Consider the following 16694-nt stretch of genomic DNA (forward strand, 5'->3'; position numbering starts at 1 on the left):
TCTCCAGCTAATGGCATGTGGGGTTACTGAAGTCCAGGTATTTTATGTCCACTATATTCCCCTATCCATCCAACCAAGTCACCCTCTCAAAGAGGCAGATAACTACAAACTGACTTTTTAATGATAATTGGTAAATTCAGGTGCTGAAGACAGATTGGCCAATCTAAAATTTCCAGGTCCTCCTTTTTAAAAGAAGCACTATGTTAGTCTTTCTCCAGTCCTCTGAGACCTCACTTGTCATCTACAAGTTTGCAAATAATATTGCCAGTGACTCCAAGATTTTTTCAGCTAGTTTCTTCAGCACCCTATGGTGAATTCTGTCAGGCCCCGCTGGCTTAAATGAATTCAAATTTCAATAAAATAACAGTAATAATAAATCATATATTTGCCAACCCGAGTTTCAAGGATACCAGCCCCCGGATGTTGGTGTTTTTGAAGAGCATGGAATCAATCTCTCTTTACACAATTCTATTTATAGTTTAAAGTCAATTCACAGCTATGTGGCACAGATGCTTATTTTAAGCTGTTGTCTACTCTGCACTTATATTTTTGGGCAGAGTTCTTCCAACTAATGGAAGAAAAGCTGTTTTGGGTTTTTTTCCATGCCACTGTGCTCAAAGATGTTCAAGAGAAAGGATACTATACAGATCCTGTATGTGACCAATCACTCTCATATGTAAATATTGAAAATGTCTATCATTTACCTTGAAGATAATAACAAGTCTTTTCATGAACATCAGCTCTTAGTTCTCTTGTGACTGACAGCTGTGAAACCAGCTGCTGTGCCTGATATAACTTCTTAGAAAAACTGCATTGAAAATATTTACTGTGCGTGTTTCATCCACAGGGAGGTGTCGTTTCAAAAACGAGTATTTGCAGGTTCATCACTCATTTAGATATACAGTTTTCAGTGGTCTGAATCCCACTGGACTTAGTGGTAATAATTTCAAAATCAACAAATGGAGGCCCTCTGTTCCCAAAATTCCTTTCACAACTTAGGTTTACATTGTTTACATGTTTTTCTGTTAAAGCAGATTGTTCTTTAGGAGCTTGATCTTATTTCTGAACAACAACAGACAGCGTGATTTTTTAAATGTGTGTTTCCTACAAACTGCTGCTTTTTGGCATTAAGATAATGAAATGTATAGGCACTTAGGTCCAGAATCCATTCCACCTATTAGGCATCTAAATGGTCTTAGTACCTAAGCGTGATTCTATTCCATCCTTCTCAAATCCTGAAAATCCATTAATGTGTCTACTTTCCTAACAAAGCATTATCTTACCCTTAAGACTGAGACACAGAAAACCAAGGAGGAGGACAACATCCCTCCACACACACTTTTGCCTTAAGTTTTTCTCAGGAACTCGAGCAGGATGAAATGGACTCACTCGTGGGTGCTCTCCATTTACATACCCAATAGGTGGGACAGAATCTGGATCTTAGTAATTTTTCAGGTGGAGGAATTTGTATTTTTCTACATGTCAGCCAGGGATGCAAATTATCAAAGGTATATATTTTCCTTAAATATCAGAAATGTTCTGCCTCCAAAAGTTTTCATAACATCAATTCGGGTACACTGTAGGCTGCAGAGTAAGAATTTCAGTGTGATGCTCGGGTATTCATCTTAGTTTAGCTTTTCCACATTTTCAATACTAACTGGAGGGCGCTGTGAGAAATCTGAACTGAAACAAAAAACATGATTAGAATCATAGAAAGTCAGGGTTAGAAGGGACCTCAGGAGGTCACCTAGTTCAATGCCCTGCTTAAAGCAGGACAATCCTGAACTAGATCATCCCAACAAAACTTCTGTCTAGCTGGGTTTTGAAACCCACCAAGAATGGAGCTTCCACCACACTTGTTCTAGTGTTTTACTACCCTCCTAGTGAGACAATTCCTCCTACTATCCAACCTAAAACTTTCCTTGCTCCAACTTAAGACTGTTGTTCCTTGTTCTGCCATCTGACACCACTCAGAACAGTCTAGCGCCATCCTCTTTCAAATCCTGCTTCAGGTAGTTGAAGGCTGCTATTAAGTCCCCTCTCAGTCTCCTCTTCTCTAGACTAAATAAGCCCAGTTCCCTCAGTCTTTCCTCATAGGTCATGTCTCAGCCCCCTCACCATTTTTGATGCCCTCCACTAGACCCTCTCCAATTTCTCCACATCCTTTCTGTAGTGGGGGGCCCAAAACTGAACACAGTACTCTAGATGTGGCCTCACCAGTGCTGAATAGAAGGGAATAATCACCTCCCTTGACCTACTGGCAACACCCCTACCAGTGCAGCCCAGTATGCCTTTAGCCTTCCTGGCAACAAGGGCACACTGCTGACTCATATTTAGCTTATTGTCCACTGTAACCCCCAGGTCCTTCTCTACAGAGCTGCACCAAGCTAGTCAGCCCCCAACCTGTACTGGTGCATGAGACTGTTCTGTCCTAAGTGCAGGACTTTGCACTTGTCCTTGTTGAACCTCATGAGATCTATTTTGATTCAATCCTCCAATCTGTCTAGGTCACTCTGAATCCTAGCCCTACCCCACAGTGTATCTACTATTCCCCCCAGCTTGATGTCATCTGCAAACCTGCTGAGGCTGCACTCTATGCCATCTTCCAGGTCATTGATGAAGAAACTGAACAAAACTGGCCCCAGGACCAACCTTTGGGGCACTTCACTTGATACCAGCTGCCAACCAGACATCAAGCCATCAATGATGTGGATACAGGTGGCAGAAGTGGACTGGCCAAGTTTGCTGATGACACCAAACTTTGGGGTAAAGCATACACACCAGAGGATAGGTTGGTGATCCAGGCTGACTTGGATAGGCTGAAAAAGTGGGAGGATACAAACCTGATGACTTTCAATATCGACAAATGTAAGGTACTCCACCTTGGGGGGAAAAACCCCTGCAACATGCTTATAGGCTTGGCAGTGCTACGCTCACTAGCACCAAGGCCGAAAGGGGCTTGGGGTCATGACTGACCACAAGATGAACATAAGCCACCAATGCAATGTTGCAGCTGGTAAAGCAAACCAAACTCTGGCTTGCACCTGTAGATGCTTCTCAAGTAAATCTCAGGATGTCATCCTCCCGCTGTACTTGGCTTTGGTGAGGCTGCAGCTGGAGTACTGCATCCAATTCTGGGCTCCACAATTCAGGGAGGATGTTGAGAAGCTTTAGAGAGTCCAGAGGAGAGCCACGCACATAATCAGAGGGCAAGAGAATAGGCTTTATGAAGAGAGACTGAGAGCCATGGGGCTTTTCAGCCTAGAAAAGCACAGGCTCAGGGGAGACCTGGTGGCAGCCTATAAGTACACTGGATGTGCATCAGGATCTGGAAGAACATCTGTTCACCAGAGTGCCCCAAGGGATGACAAGGACCAATGGCCAGAAACTCCTCAAAGATCAATTTAGGCTGGACATAAGGAAAAAACGTCTCTACAGTCCAAGCCACCAAGGCCTGGAATAGGCTTCCTCCAGAGGTGGTGCAAGCACCTACTCTGGACTTCTTTGACCCCAGCTGACTTCCTGCCCTTGGGGCAGGGGGCTGGACTCAATGATCTCCCGAGGTCCCTTCCAGCCCTAATGTCTATGAAATCTATGAAATCTATTACTACTCTCTAAACCCTATGCTTCAGCCAGTTTTCTATCCACTTTACAGTCCCTTCATCCAGCCCGTACGTCCTTAGCTTGCCTGGGATAATGTTGTGGGAGACCATATCAAAAGCATTGCTAAAAATCAAGGTACACCACATCCATCAGTCTCCCCACATCCACAGGGCCGGTTATCTCATGGTAGAAGCATGACTTGCCCTTCATAAATCCATGCTGACTGATCCTAATCACCCTTTTTCTCCTCCAAGTGCTTAGAAATGGATTCTTTAAGGATCTGCTCCATGATTTTTCCAGAGACTGAGGTAAGGCTGACTGGTCTGTAGTTCTCTGGATTCTCTTTTTTCGCTTTCTTAAATGTAGGCACTATGTTTGCCCTTTTCCAATCATCCGGGACCTCTCCTGATCTCCATGAGTTTTCAAAGATGGTGGCCAATGGCTCTGCAATCACATCAGCCAATTCCCTAAACACCCTCAGGTGCATCCCATCTCACCCCATTGATTTGTACACATCCAGCTTTTCTAAGTAGTCCCTAACCTGCTCTTTCACCACTGAGGGCTGCTCACCTCCCTCAACTTTGCTGCCCGGTGCAGTAATCTGGGAGCTGACCTTGCCCGTGAAAACTGAGGCGAAAAAGGCAGAGCACTTCAGCGATTCATTAAAATTTGTGTATTAATAACAAGCACAATTCCCCCTCTGTCAGCATAAGCTGGCATGCAATGTTTTTTATTGGAAGTATTGCACATGGAAATAAAAACCACTCTTGCTAAGGTTAGCATCTAAGCTTCCTAGCAAATAATATGCCTCTTTATCACTCATGCCACCAGTGTCCAAGGTAATTCTCTCAACTGCCTTTGCATAGAAGACCTGAATTTCTGCAACCCGAATTTATTAGAATCAGGTATCTAAAGCAAATATTTAATATCAGAATAAACTTATTAAAAGTAAGGCTCTATAAAAACATCCTTGTAGGCTTTTTATGTTTATTGTCTCTCAGTAACTCCAGATCAAATTTGCTCAGTTTTAGAGCTGCCTAAATTATTCATTGAAAATAAATTATCTGACAAATTTTGCCCTTCTTTCTGTTTGTAAATCATTTGCCAACAGATTTCAATTTTTCCCAAGTCACTTGCTCTGTGTAATTGTTTGATGAACATTTTATATGAAACAACTTTCTGTCTTCAGGGTTGCTTATAAGCTGTTTACTTGGACTAGTCACGGTATGAAATTTGTGGTACATGAGAGAACACATATGTCACATGGTATTGTTTCTGCTTCCCAATGGGATGACAATGATCGGTGACCACTCTTGTTCATATGCAGATATCTTTATTCACAGATCAAGATACATGCAAGAAGGCAACTGTTCCTTGAGCCTTATAGTGACCAAAAACAGTTTGTGTTTCCACAAATAGCAAATTAAAAAGGGAGTAAAAACTGCCCAACCAAACAGCTCCTTTGAAGTCAGGTAAATCTTTGTTAACTCTCCAGCTCCTGCTCCCTCCCCCTGCACTATTTTACTAAATCTATTCAGTGTGTAAGATTTAACATGGTCAGACCCTCAGACGGCATGAATGGGAAAAACTCTACTTTCTGATACAGTTTTATTCCAATACCTGTTATACTATTTTAAACCAGATGAAGATCTAGCCAGTTATTTGTAGCTGACACCATGCAACAGACTACTCATCCAGGTACTGGAAAAGCAAACTCTGTTCTTGCCTGCATATGTTTTTTCCCTTGCAGTCTGCCAAATTCACCTCTCTAACTTAAGTGCCTCAGTTCCTGATTTTAAATTCAGCTTCTAATTGCTTTAGGGACTTTCACATCCCTGGAGGAGTTCCTGGGCTAGCTACTTAGCCAAATTAAGACAAATATGAGCCAGAAATTGTTGAAAGAGAGGAAACATGATGCCCTTTCTTTTTAATTGTTCAATTTTGAGGACAAAACCTCACCAAGTAATGACAGTTATTGAACATACAATGGTTATACAGCTACAAGTGATATGGTATTCCATCCCCTACTAAGGAAAGTCTTTTCCAAATTATGATTCAATGGCATGCTCTTGTGCAAGTAATATACTATGATTAGTTTTCCTTGAAAGAACATGGGGCAAGGTCATGGAAAGACTGAACAGATATTTAGTCTCAAGGGATTCACAGAGAAAGCAGCAGAGTGCGTGATGCATGTATTTACTGTAACTACAAGAAAGATTCAAGTTTTAGCACAAAATCAGGACACTGTGCTAGAAATAAGCTTTACTTGAAATATCTAATGCTGTGTTATGGCATTACGGTTTTACCACTGACTTCAGTGGGAACAAGATAAGGCCTCTGCTGGTCCAACTGTACTCAGTTGCATACCAGAACACTTTGAAGATGCAAACAAACTTTCTGTTCTGAGTTTTCCCTGCTTATTTCTTATTTTTCCCTTATTTCTATCTTTCACTTCCCTTCCCTCCTTCTACTCCCTCAATATCAATTTGCCTTTCACCTGCCTCTCTTTTCATTTCCCTCCACCATCATATCACAGACTGCTCTCCTTTCCCATGCTGATCTCACCTCCCCCAGTTCCCTAGCCACAGAAAACAGAACCAGGAGCTAGAGAAAAAAGAAGGAAGCTGGGCCACCATCATTTTTCTCTCTCAGCTGTTCTAAGGCAAAGAGCAATATGACTTACAAAGTAGGACTGGAGAGGACCTCAGGAGGTTATCTAATACACCTCCCTGATCAGAGCTGGATCATCCTTGCCTAACCTATTCTTACAACTGCAACCCTCATCCACAACTATCAGACACAGTGCCCCAAAACATCAAGTACATCCTTACTTGCCACACACAAAGCAGGAGGATGAAGGCACTGTCAATCTCTGGCCATTATGAGGACAGTAAGTAGTTTATTAAAATATACTTGAGACATCCAAAGAACAGGACCATGTCCCTTGCTGGGGGTGGGGAGAAACATTCACTAAGCAATTGAGAAGAGACGCAGTTTCTGTGGCTGGGGAAGTCACTACCATTCGGTTTTAGATAGTAGCATTACTGTAGAATAGAGAAGGCCTGGTGAGATAGATATTTTAGGAAGCAGTACCCATTAAATATGATCTCTTCAAGATTCTTGAGCATCTGGACACCATGGGTGCGTCCACACATGCAAGCATGTGCACTTGCAGCAGCTCAAATAGAAGTGGTGCAAATTCGAGCTGGGGCTTTTTGCTTCAGCACATGTGCTTTGACATACACTTTGTTGTGGAGCGATTTGTGCCACTTGGGGCAAAATAACCCTGCCTGGCTCCTCCTGGATCTGCAGTACAAAAAGCTATTAGTACAAAAAGCTGCCCTGGCAAGTAGCTCATTGCTACTCGCTCTCAGGAGCTTCTGAGGCCTAGCCAATTGATATGTGGGGACACTACCCCTTGTGCCAGCTGACCTGCTGAAGCAGCCCTGAGAGTTCCCTGCATCCTCTATTTACTGCAGCCTGACAGGTGGGGCTGCTGCCTGGATGTGATCTGCTGCACATCGGCCAGACCCTGATGAGGACTGCAGAGACAGTAGAGGCATCTGCCCCTCTGGACCAGCTGCCAGTAGGCTGTGGTTGCAGAGTTGGCCTCTCTGTGGCACTACTGCCATGTGTGACCCTGCCCAGCCATCTGGGCAGCTATCACCCGGAAGATGTTCTGGGTGTAGTGGCCTGCTTTGAACTGTCAAAGCATGTCCTCCTGTCCCCAGTCGGCCAGGAGGTCAGCCACAGACAGCTGGGTCCAAGGTGCCAGCTCTGAGCAGGCAGGATCCTGCCACTGGCCTCCCTAGCAGGAATTATGGTGTTCCCTAGTGGAAAACTGAAAAATCCCTGATAAAAAAATCCCAAAGTCATTCTGTAAAATACTCCCAAATCCATGTTCCTCCACAAGTAAAACAAAAGACCACTAGGAGGGGGGAGAGAGAGAGAGAGAGAACGCGAGCGATCAATTAGGCAATGTTATATTGATATATCTACAGTGTTAAAGCAAAGTGGAAGCCTACCAGTGTCTCAATCATAATAATAAAGTGAACTCTAAATACACATATTCATAAATTCATGAAACATGAATATATATTTTGCTGCCCTCCCACAGGGGCTACAGCCCCCACAAGGGCTACCACCATCTCCTGCAAGGCCCACATGCCCCACCCCTACCAACTATCCAGCAGCAGCAGTGTCATCTTCCCGCCACCCCTACCCCTCGCTTTGTCTATATAATTTTTTTTACTATGGTCTCTTTTATGCAGAACTTCAACAGACATTCATGGGTGGTGAACACTGAATGGTGCTAATTAAAGGGGCTCTTTTCTTGTTTGCCTCTTAACTATAATTATTTTTTTAAATTTGAACTTATGACAGTGAATGTAGAGTGTGGTTATCAGAGATGATATGGCAAAGAGAATTATGGCACCTTCCCAGAAGGTGAAGAATAATGACTGTAGCAAACTTATGAATTACACAGGAGATAGGTAGTTACTTAGCTAACAATGAGGACCAGCTTAAAAAGCTCCTGGAGGCAAACACTTGTTATCAGCATAATTATGTGAAAAATAAGCTGCAGCTTGTGCAGTGAGTGAATGTGATAGATGGGACTTTCAGATATTTTTCTCTTCATCATTCATAATTTACTCAAGCATGATCCCACTCATGATCAATATTAAAGCTCCCAGTAATGGAGACAGTGCAAAGCTGAAAATGCAGAGCATATCACTTTGCAAGGAATTAAACAATCAGACCCACTATTTTATCAAGTTTAAATTCCCAGCTTAGTAAGTTATACAGGTTTGGAAGGTCACCATTAGCTTTTTGGTGTGCATTTGTTTAAGCCTTACCTGTGTTATGATCCTCCCTTCCTGGGTAATCAATTCAAATTCATGCTACATCCCCCATGTTTATTTAAATGAAGGATAAGAAGGCTCTTTTGTACAATGCTTGCATAAAAATCACAGTCAAATTTTTCAACAAAGTGTTCAACTGATTGTTACTGTCAACTAGAAAAAAATACAAATTGGGAAAGAAGGAAGGACAGAGTAAATGCCTTCAATCACCCTCATGTATAGGACTTCTTTCCTTTTCACATTTTAGTTAAAATTATCTCACAATCTCATGTAATTTGTATTGTCTGTCTTTTGACAGGTACCTTTTGGACTATGCAGCATACAGTTTTTGCTGTCAAACTTGCCTAAGAATACTTTTACTCATGCCCAGATTGTTAGCCATGCAAGGAAGGCTACATTGTAAACCCCCTTGCTTTGTTTAGTTATTAAATCCAGCAGTCACATAAGAAAATGCAGTGACTTTGATAACTTAAGTCTTTTTCACATACTGAAATAATGAACATGCACTAGGAACTATAAGAAAAGCCTTTAATGAAAGGCTTTCACTTTTTTTTACTACCATTCTGTGAGGAAAATGGAAGTACAGGGTTGAAACATTTCAAATCTGATGGAATAAAATAGTAAATACAGCAACTGAAATAAGAACATATTGCTTTAAATATATATAGAAAGCCTCCAAAAATACTGTTCGGTCATATGGGAGGCACAGTTAAAAAAGATCAATACTATAAGCTAATGCCAACACTTCTTGGTAAATGTAGCTCTAATTCTTTCCTCTTGTTTCTTATACCTTTCCAAAATGAATAAATAAGCTTTCTTGTCAAAGCACTAATTAATACACCAGTGATTCTCAACATTATGGCACAAATAATGTTCCAATTTTCTATAAAATGGCTAATAAACAGCCTAAGGAGGTACTGTAGCTGGAAAAACATTGACAGTTACAATATGGTTCCTCCTACACAGTGCACTAAGAGCAGCAGCAATATATGAGATCATTAGTCATACTAACCTGTGGTGTCATTCCATGGCAGATATACATGATTGGAATATTTTCTGTGTCTGGCCCCTGATCAAGGCACAAATCACTTTTTAGGGAATTCTGCAGCTGCAATACATACAGAGAAAAGGAAAACAAATATGTGTTATACTAGAAGACCAAGAATTATATTCAATCGTACCCCACCTTTTTTTAAAATAAATTCACAATCACCAGAATGAGGGCAATGGGCATACTGAAGGCACTCATCTAAGGGAGGATAAGAATGCATTTGAAAAAAATGCAGCTGGCCAAGTTCTTCCTTTATCTATGAGAATCCCCCTGACATCAGTAGGACTGCATAGGGTCCTATTCAACTGGAGAAAAAATTAGCCCTTCTAAGGCCAAATCTTCAAAAGGCATTCACAACTGGCATACTTGCACGTAACCTTAGCGGATCCACATAAATTCAGCCAGTAATGTGAGTTAAGATGCATGGGGGGGAAAATTCCTCTCCTTTCTTGCCTTTAAATATATGTTACACCTTGAATATTAATTCTTTCTTTAGAAAATAAACTGACAAATATAATGAAAAAAAAGAAGAGCTTTCTGATATTTCTTCTGTTCACTTTAGGAGATGATTGTCCTGGTGCTAATTAAACATGACCATAAGGCATCCTCCACTATTTACATTTTCATAGTAAGATCTTGTCAAATGATAAGTTCAGAAGAACACAATCCATGCAAGCCACAAAGAACAAAAAGCTTCCTTGAACAATTTATCTAAGCTTCTGAATGAGCTTTCCTTCTCAAAAAAGATAAAAAGCTTTGTTGGGTGCCTCACTGGAAATATAGGCAATTTACATTCTGAAGGACTTCTGAGAACCTTCATCCTCTGAGAGAGAGACTAAAACAAGTGACTGACCAATGTAGGTGGCCTAGAGTCATCTTCTGTGTTACATGCATGGAAAGCAGAGAGGGCTACACTTTCTTGAAATCATGTGTTTCTTACAGTATGAAGCAAAGAAGGTTTATGTTTTTAAAGATTGTTCATTACAAGGCATAAGACACTGGGTCAAATTGGTTTATTTAATGACGTTTCCCTAGTGTCATGTGATAGAGTACTGTTTCCATCAAAGGGACAGGTCAAAAGGTACACATTATTTTTATTTATACTGAAGTTACACTCAGCGACCCCCAAGCAGGTTGCGAGCACTATTGCGTTAGACATTGAACTTACACTGTGAGAGAGTCCTTGCCCAAGAAAAGCTTGATATAGAAATAGTGGGAGAAAGAAAGTATTCTTATACCCATGTTACAAATGGGGAACCAAGGGACAGAGAAGAATTTGCCAAGGTCACACAGGAAATTGGTGGCCAAGCTGGGAATTAAACATTAGATTATTCTTTTTAGTCAGGTACTTTAGCCAAAAAAAAAAAATCTTTCTTCTCATTGTAACTGCTGGATACCTGGTGCCAGTTTGATCCATCCTTACTACTCTTCCTTCTACCTTTCCGTGCATTGCTCAAGCTTGCTCCTGTTCTCGTTATGCTTGTTATAACACTTAAATGAATAAATGTCTGCTGTCTTCCTGACTGACTTTACTCCTTCCTTCCTTATTTCTCCTACAGGTCTTCTTCCATCTTTAGTGCCAGTGTATATCTGAACCATGTGAAACATTTCAATTAGTCCACCCACTGCTGCCTCAGTGTACACTAGGGGCATTATGAAATCACACTGACTCTGTAAGTTGTGGGATAGGGTACCCTGTGGATAGTTCAAATAAAATGGTTTAGCATAACATTAGTGTTGCTACAAGGCATAAAACTGAAATCTGTGTAGCTGGCATGTGTACACATGGTCAGGTGTACTTAATCCTGTTCTATCACAGATGGCTCACTTCTTAGCTCAAGTACTTTACATGGGTCTTCTGTCTATACTGTGGACTGTGACGTAGATTAGATTCTCATGCTAGCTTTAAGCTAGCTCAGGTCCCAGAAACACTCCAGCCATAGTAACATGGAGTTCAACACCAGCTGTGAAACCTAGCCAAGAAGCAGGGCAAGCTAAACCACACTGAGCTCTGTTATAGCCTTAGCTAGGCTGTTACCAGTATTTGAAGCAGCTCAGCTTTAAAGATAATCCAGATATCTCTACATTAAACTTCAGGCTGCAGCACAGAAATACTTGGGGTTACAATGTCACACCATGGCATGATAGCATCTGCGTCTGTAGCTGATCAATTAATGAAATACATGTGAATTCCAATTTCCTGTTATAATAGAAGCAGCACTTTTATACTGGAAAAAAATCTCCATCCACAAAAACAAATACAATAAGATCTGTCTGATTAGTGCTGAGCTCATTTTGATCTTCAAAACTGGAGCTAGCAGCTGATTTGCATTTTCCGCCACCTATTTAACCTTTCCTCCACTATAAGCTTAGGAAATACGTGAAAGAGAAGAAATGAAGAAAAGACGGAGATGAAGAGAGGCTTGAGTACTGGCTTCAGTCCATTGCCAAGACAACTGTGCCCCGATTTCAATTAGAGTTCTAAGATAAATAGTAAGTTATGTCAATGATAACCCCTAGGTGCAGACATGCCTATTTGACAATGGAAATACAACATTTGGCTATTGTATTAAGGAGCTTGCATTTGCAAAACCAAGCACACACAAACCAAATACTTTCCAGCTGACAGCTCTACAGCTTCTAATAAAGTATATGCAACACTTTAACGAAATACCTTAGATGAACAACAGGAAAGAAAATAATATACAGGAATGTATTCGCATGAACTACTGCAGCACAGCACTTTATCAAATAACCAGCCAGTCCATCAGTTTAACCAGTGATTCCTAGATTGGCCTGGTTCTTTTATCTGGAACCATACATTATTGGAAAAAAAAATTCCACTATTTTACTTTTATTTAACAATCAAGGTAAAGAGGATTCTTACCACCCCATAGGCGATAATGTCTGAGTACATCCTCATTTCCGGATACACGGTAACAAGATACCACCTGAAGGTCTTGCATTGGAGCTTTTTCCTCAGGGCCTTCCTCTCGGAAATATCACCAATGTCAATTCCAGAATCCTACATATATAAAGGGTCAGAAAAACAGTAACATAAAAGCAATTCTTCCAGTATAAAACTGTTCACACATGTAAAACCAAACTTTGCCTGCTTCTGTGTGCACTGTCAAGAAGAATCATAATAAAAAACAATGGCATCTCTCCTTGATTAACAACCTTGCTATAAAATGGTTCTGTTGTCAATAGACATTTAAACAAGTGCTCCATTTAAAAGGATGCATACCACTGAAGTATAAATACAGCTCATAGTTTGATGGCCTGATTCAAAGCTCATTGTGGTCAGTACAAAAACTCCCATTTAAGCCAATGGGTTTTAGATACAGCTCTTAATGAATATAACCGTGATTCCCTAGTCCTCTCTAATTTCCAGGCAGTTTCTAAATCCAAAAATAATTAGCATCAGGTAGTATGTTGCCATGGAAACAATCTTATTGTTGGTGTTCAATTGTGACCTTTTCATTAACGTATTCCATTTTTCTAACCATTTTTGTAGTCCAGCTGTGTTGTTCCATTGGGAAGGTTAGGTGTCCTGATCACCTTTCTGAAATATCAGTCAACCGATTTGATACGATCACAACAAGTTTAGTCAATATTGCAAAACCGTCCCCTCCCCTTTTTTATTATCTTCTGCTTTTTTGGCTAGCCTCAGTTGGTATGACAGTGTTGTGGAGTTCGTGAAACATGAGTTTCATAAAGACTCTGAACCAGAGATCAATAATTTATTCCATTAAAATCATGCAGCAGAAATTTTTAGAGAGGGATCTAAATGCAAATCTATAGCTGCTATCTGACAGAAAGAAAAATGAGACATTTTACTGTAAATCATGTTCTTGCACATACCTCAATATAATAGAACCAAACATAGTATAAATAATCTTCACAGGGAAATCTTACAATCTATTTGGTTAATCAGAAAGCCTCGGCTGAATCATAAATGCTCAAAGTCTTTGTCATCCACTGAGAACAGAATTTTAAAATAACATTGGAAATGATGATTTTTTTCCTCCCCACACTGGATAGCTTTATAGAAGCCTAGTTTTATGAGCTGAATCATAAGCTGCACTTTGTACCATGCATTGTTTGTATAATTAACAGTATTCTGGAGCAAGCGTGCTTTATAATGAAGGCATTTCCTGACTCGCACTAAAGTAAATTTGGCTTTCTGTTAGAAAGGTATATTAACAAAATATTTTGAACCTGTAGGAGGCCTGCCATAAACTGTTCCAACTCAAGCTGTCTCTACCAGAAGTAATTTTTCCTTATGGAAATCTGTCTTATATATTACAAGAAAGTGGCCAGAGCCCCTTGGAGCCCCACCTCAAGCATTCAATAATTACAAGTCAACCTGAAGCTGATCAACAAAAATCTCCTGTACACAGTGGTTTACTACATGGGATAGCATTTAGAGCTTCCATTTGGGTGCTTCGTGGGCCTCCAAAACTATGGGAGATCTCACCAGCCTATTTTCTCACCGTCAGATCACAACACTGCATTGAACATATTTCCCTTCCTGACCTCTATCTTTATGTATACCTGCTATCCCTGTGGCCTCTGATGATCTAGCCATTAACCTCATTATATTATAGAGTAAGGCTCAGCTGCTCCTCTTCTGGGCTCCACAACATTCCCATTCCTTTTTCATGAGAACTAGCATACTAGCTTCAGTTTTAAAGTGCTTTATCATGTTTATTTATGTAGGTATTTAAGCTGAAGTCATCACCATGGTATCAAGTTCCTGAGTAAAGCATTCAATGCTTCAGATATAGCCACAAACAGAGATCCCAAGATAACAGCTATGCCATGGTGCCAAATGAGGCAAACTCACTTCTCTTATTGAGCCTCTGATACTCTGAAATCACTGGACACATTTGACTGAGGAGCATTTTGCAGCTCTGAGAATTATTCTATGGAAAAAGAGGTACTACTAAACACTTGCCCATGTTGGAGCAGTTCAACCCGTCACTGGTACAAGTGGACAAGTTTCAACTCCACTATATGGGTTCCAGGCCTCTTCTTTTCCACCAATATTGCATCAGACTCCAAGTAATATAATTATAGTTGCAGTCCATTTAAAAAAAAATCTGAGCAGGCCGTTCATCTTTTTGCCACAATCTACTTTGTGTGTCTACTTCATCCCATTTTACCACTTTCTGAGACTTTCTTTGGCTTGAAGATTGCCACTATTTTATATTTCACCCCAATAGAAGATTTAGGCTGAGGAAAGGTGCACTTGAACTAACGCTACTCAGTCAGACACAGAAAGTTGGCCATCGGCTTTACTACCCAACCGTAGCAGTCAATTCAAGTTGCTTCATTAAGGTAGACATTCATTCTCTTTACTTGCACTTTGTATGTACAAACATCAGACTGCATTTCTCCTTCCCATTTGATATTTGATATAGAATAGAAAACTCTCACTCTAATAACGTTGGTTTTCTTTACTGACTGATTTGGCCATGGAGCATGTACATATAAAGTCTTCTTGCCAGTAATAATGCTGGGAGACAAGATGTTACTGCTCATGTGCTGCATCTGTCAGCAAGCCCTTACCCTTTAGCTTCCTTTCACTGAGGGCTGAACTGCCATGGTTTAGCCTTTACTTACTGGAGAGAATGAACATATACAGTTCCCACAGACCAGCCGAGGCACAATAAGTGTTTTCTAACTTCCTGTAATTTGTTCTTTTGTCCACGCTTTTGAGAAATTCTAAACCATCAGGTTACAGCAGCAGCCTCTTTTTCAGATGCAGCGAGCATTTTCTTCATTTCATTTTATTCAGCGAGTTTGGTTCAAATACCACTTTGTTCAAAATTAAGAAACTGAGCAAGAAATGGAAAAGCAGGAAAACTTGTGTTTAGAAAGTTTAGAAAACTGGTTTTGTGCGTTTTAACTGAATTACATTTCCCACTCAGATACATAAATCATGAGTAGAAATACATCATCCAGTAAATAAGATATGCCTTATTCACCAATTTCTAATGTAAAAAAAGTAAAAAGAATACGAACACGTACAGTAAACAGTAAACTGAACACCTGCTTAATTAAATATGTAAAGCTATGGCATTTCCCCCTTTTTTGCAGAAAGAATTATTGAGTTTTGCATAAAGGCACTATATGTAGTTGCAAATCAACATATTTTAATAGCTACTAACTACTGACCAACTTTCAGGTAGGAAAACCCAGGACAGTCCCCAATGTCCTATAAGCCCCAGAACCAAAAGTAATTTACAGTATTTCCAGTTCTGATTAGTGTAATTGCCTTAATGCTAAATAGCTCCATTCTCTCCTAACTAATTAAATTAGTATAGTCACATTAATGCAGCACTGGGCCTAAGCCAATTAACTTTGCCCACAACTATCTCTTGAACAGTACAGCGACAATCACATGCAGCAGGTAGTGCTTGATGTTGCACCCTCTCAACACATACAACAGAACTGCCCCAATGTTTCCAGTTTGATATGAAGGGTTTATTTTCAGTGACTCTTCAGGAACACAGGGATACAGTTCCAAAACTCAAGAACATTTGGGTAAATGCAGGATGGTTCATCTCTTCAGTTACCAACTAATGAGAAGCAACCTTTCCTTAGGAAATTACCTAAAAAGTACAAGATTAAATAACTATGATTTTAATCAAGGTTTCCTTTTTTCTGATTAAATCATGATTAAAATTGGTGATTTTTAAATGAAGCCACCATCTCACCATCTTGCTACTCTACAGGGAAAATTTATCATCGCTGTTTTATTTCCTGCTTGAACACAATTCCATACAGGGACAGAAAATTACTTAAGGGATGTACTGGATAATGCTGCTTCCATGCCGGCTCTTGAGTCCCTATCTCCCCATTATCAAAGGAAATTTTGCTTTGATGTAAAACTCTATCCTTTTATATTAGTTGTAGCTAATATTATTTTTTAAATTATCTTATAGTGATCACCAACATCTTCTGGTCATAAGTCACCATAATTATCATCAGCAATCCCTTGATAGGGGGACAACAGTCTTCCAGTAAATAAGGAAGTTACTGGTGAGTTTGTAGATGACTGAGAAGGTCAATCTGAGATTTGCATGTTCGACTGCAGTGTTCCCAGTGTTCCAAATAGTTCTGGGAGGAAAGAGTTGATCCTGGTGATGTTGTGACACAGTTCTTTCCCT

At 40.3% G+C, this 16694-nt stretch overlaps 1 protein-coding gene across 3 annotated transcripts in view; it reads right to left on the reverse strand.

Annotated features, from left to right (window-relative positions):
• The window catches only part of GALNT18 (polypeptide N-acetylgalactosaminyltransferase 18), a 469911-nt gene that overhangs the window by 90763 nt on the left and 362454 nt on the right, over positions 1–16694 (reverse strand). For all 3 annotated transcript variants that reach the window (XM_090032700.1, XM_090032701.1, XM_090032702.1), the window contains exons 8-9: positions 12404–12541; positions 9478–9573 (exon numbers count right to left, since the gene is read on the reverse strand). In XM_090032700.1, coding sequence (XP_089888826.1) covers positions 9478–9573; positions 12404–12541 — 234 coding nt within the window. The remainder of the gene's footprint in view (positions 1–9477; positions 9574–12403; positions 12542–16694) is intronic.

This window comes from Crocodylus siamensis, chromosome 2, assembly GCF_052110815.1.
Source record: "Crocodylus siamensis isolate JL-2025a chromosome 2, ASM5211081v1, whole genome shotgun sequence".
NCBI classification, from domain to species: domain Eukaryota; kingdom Metazoa; phylum Chordata; order Crocodylia; family Crocodylidae; genus Crocodylus; species Crocodylus siamensis.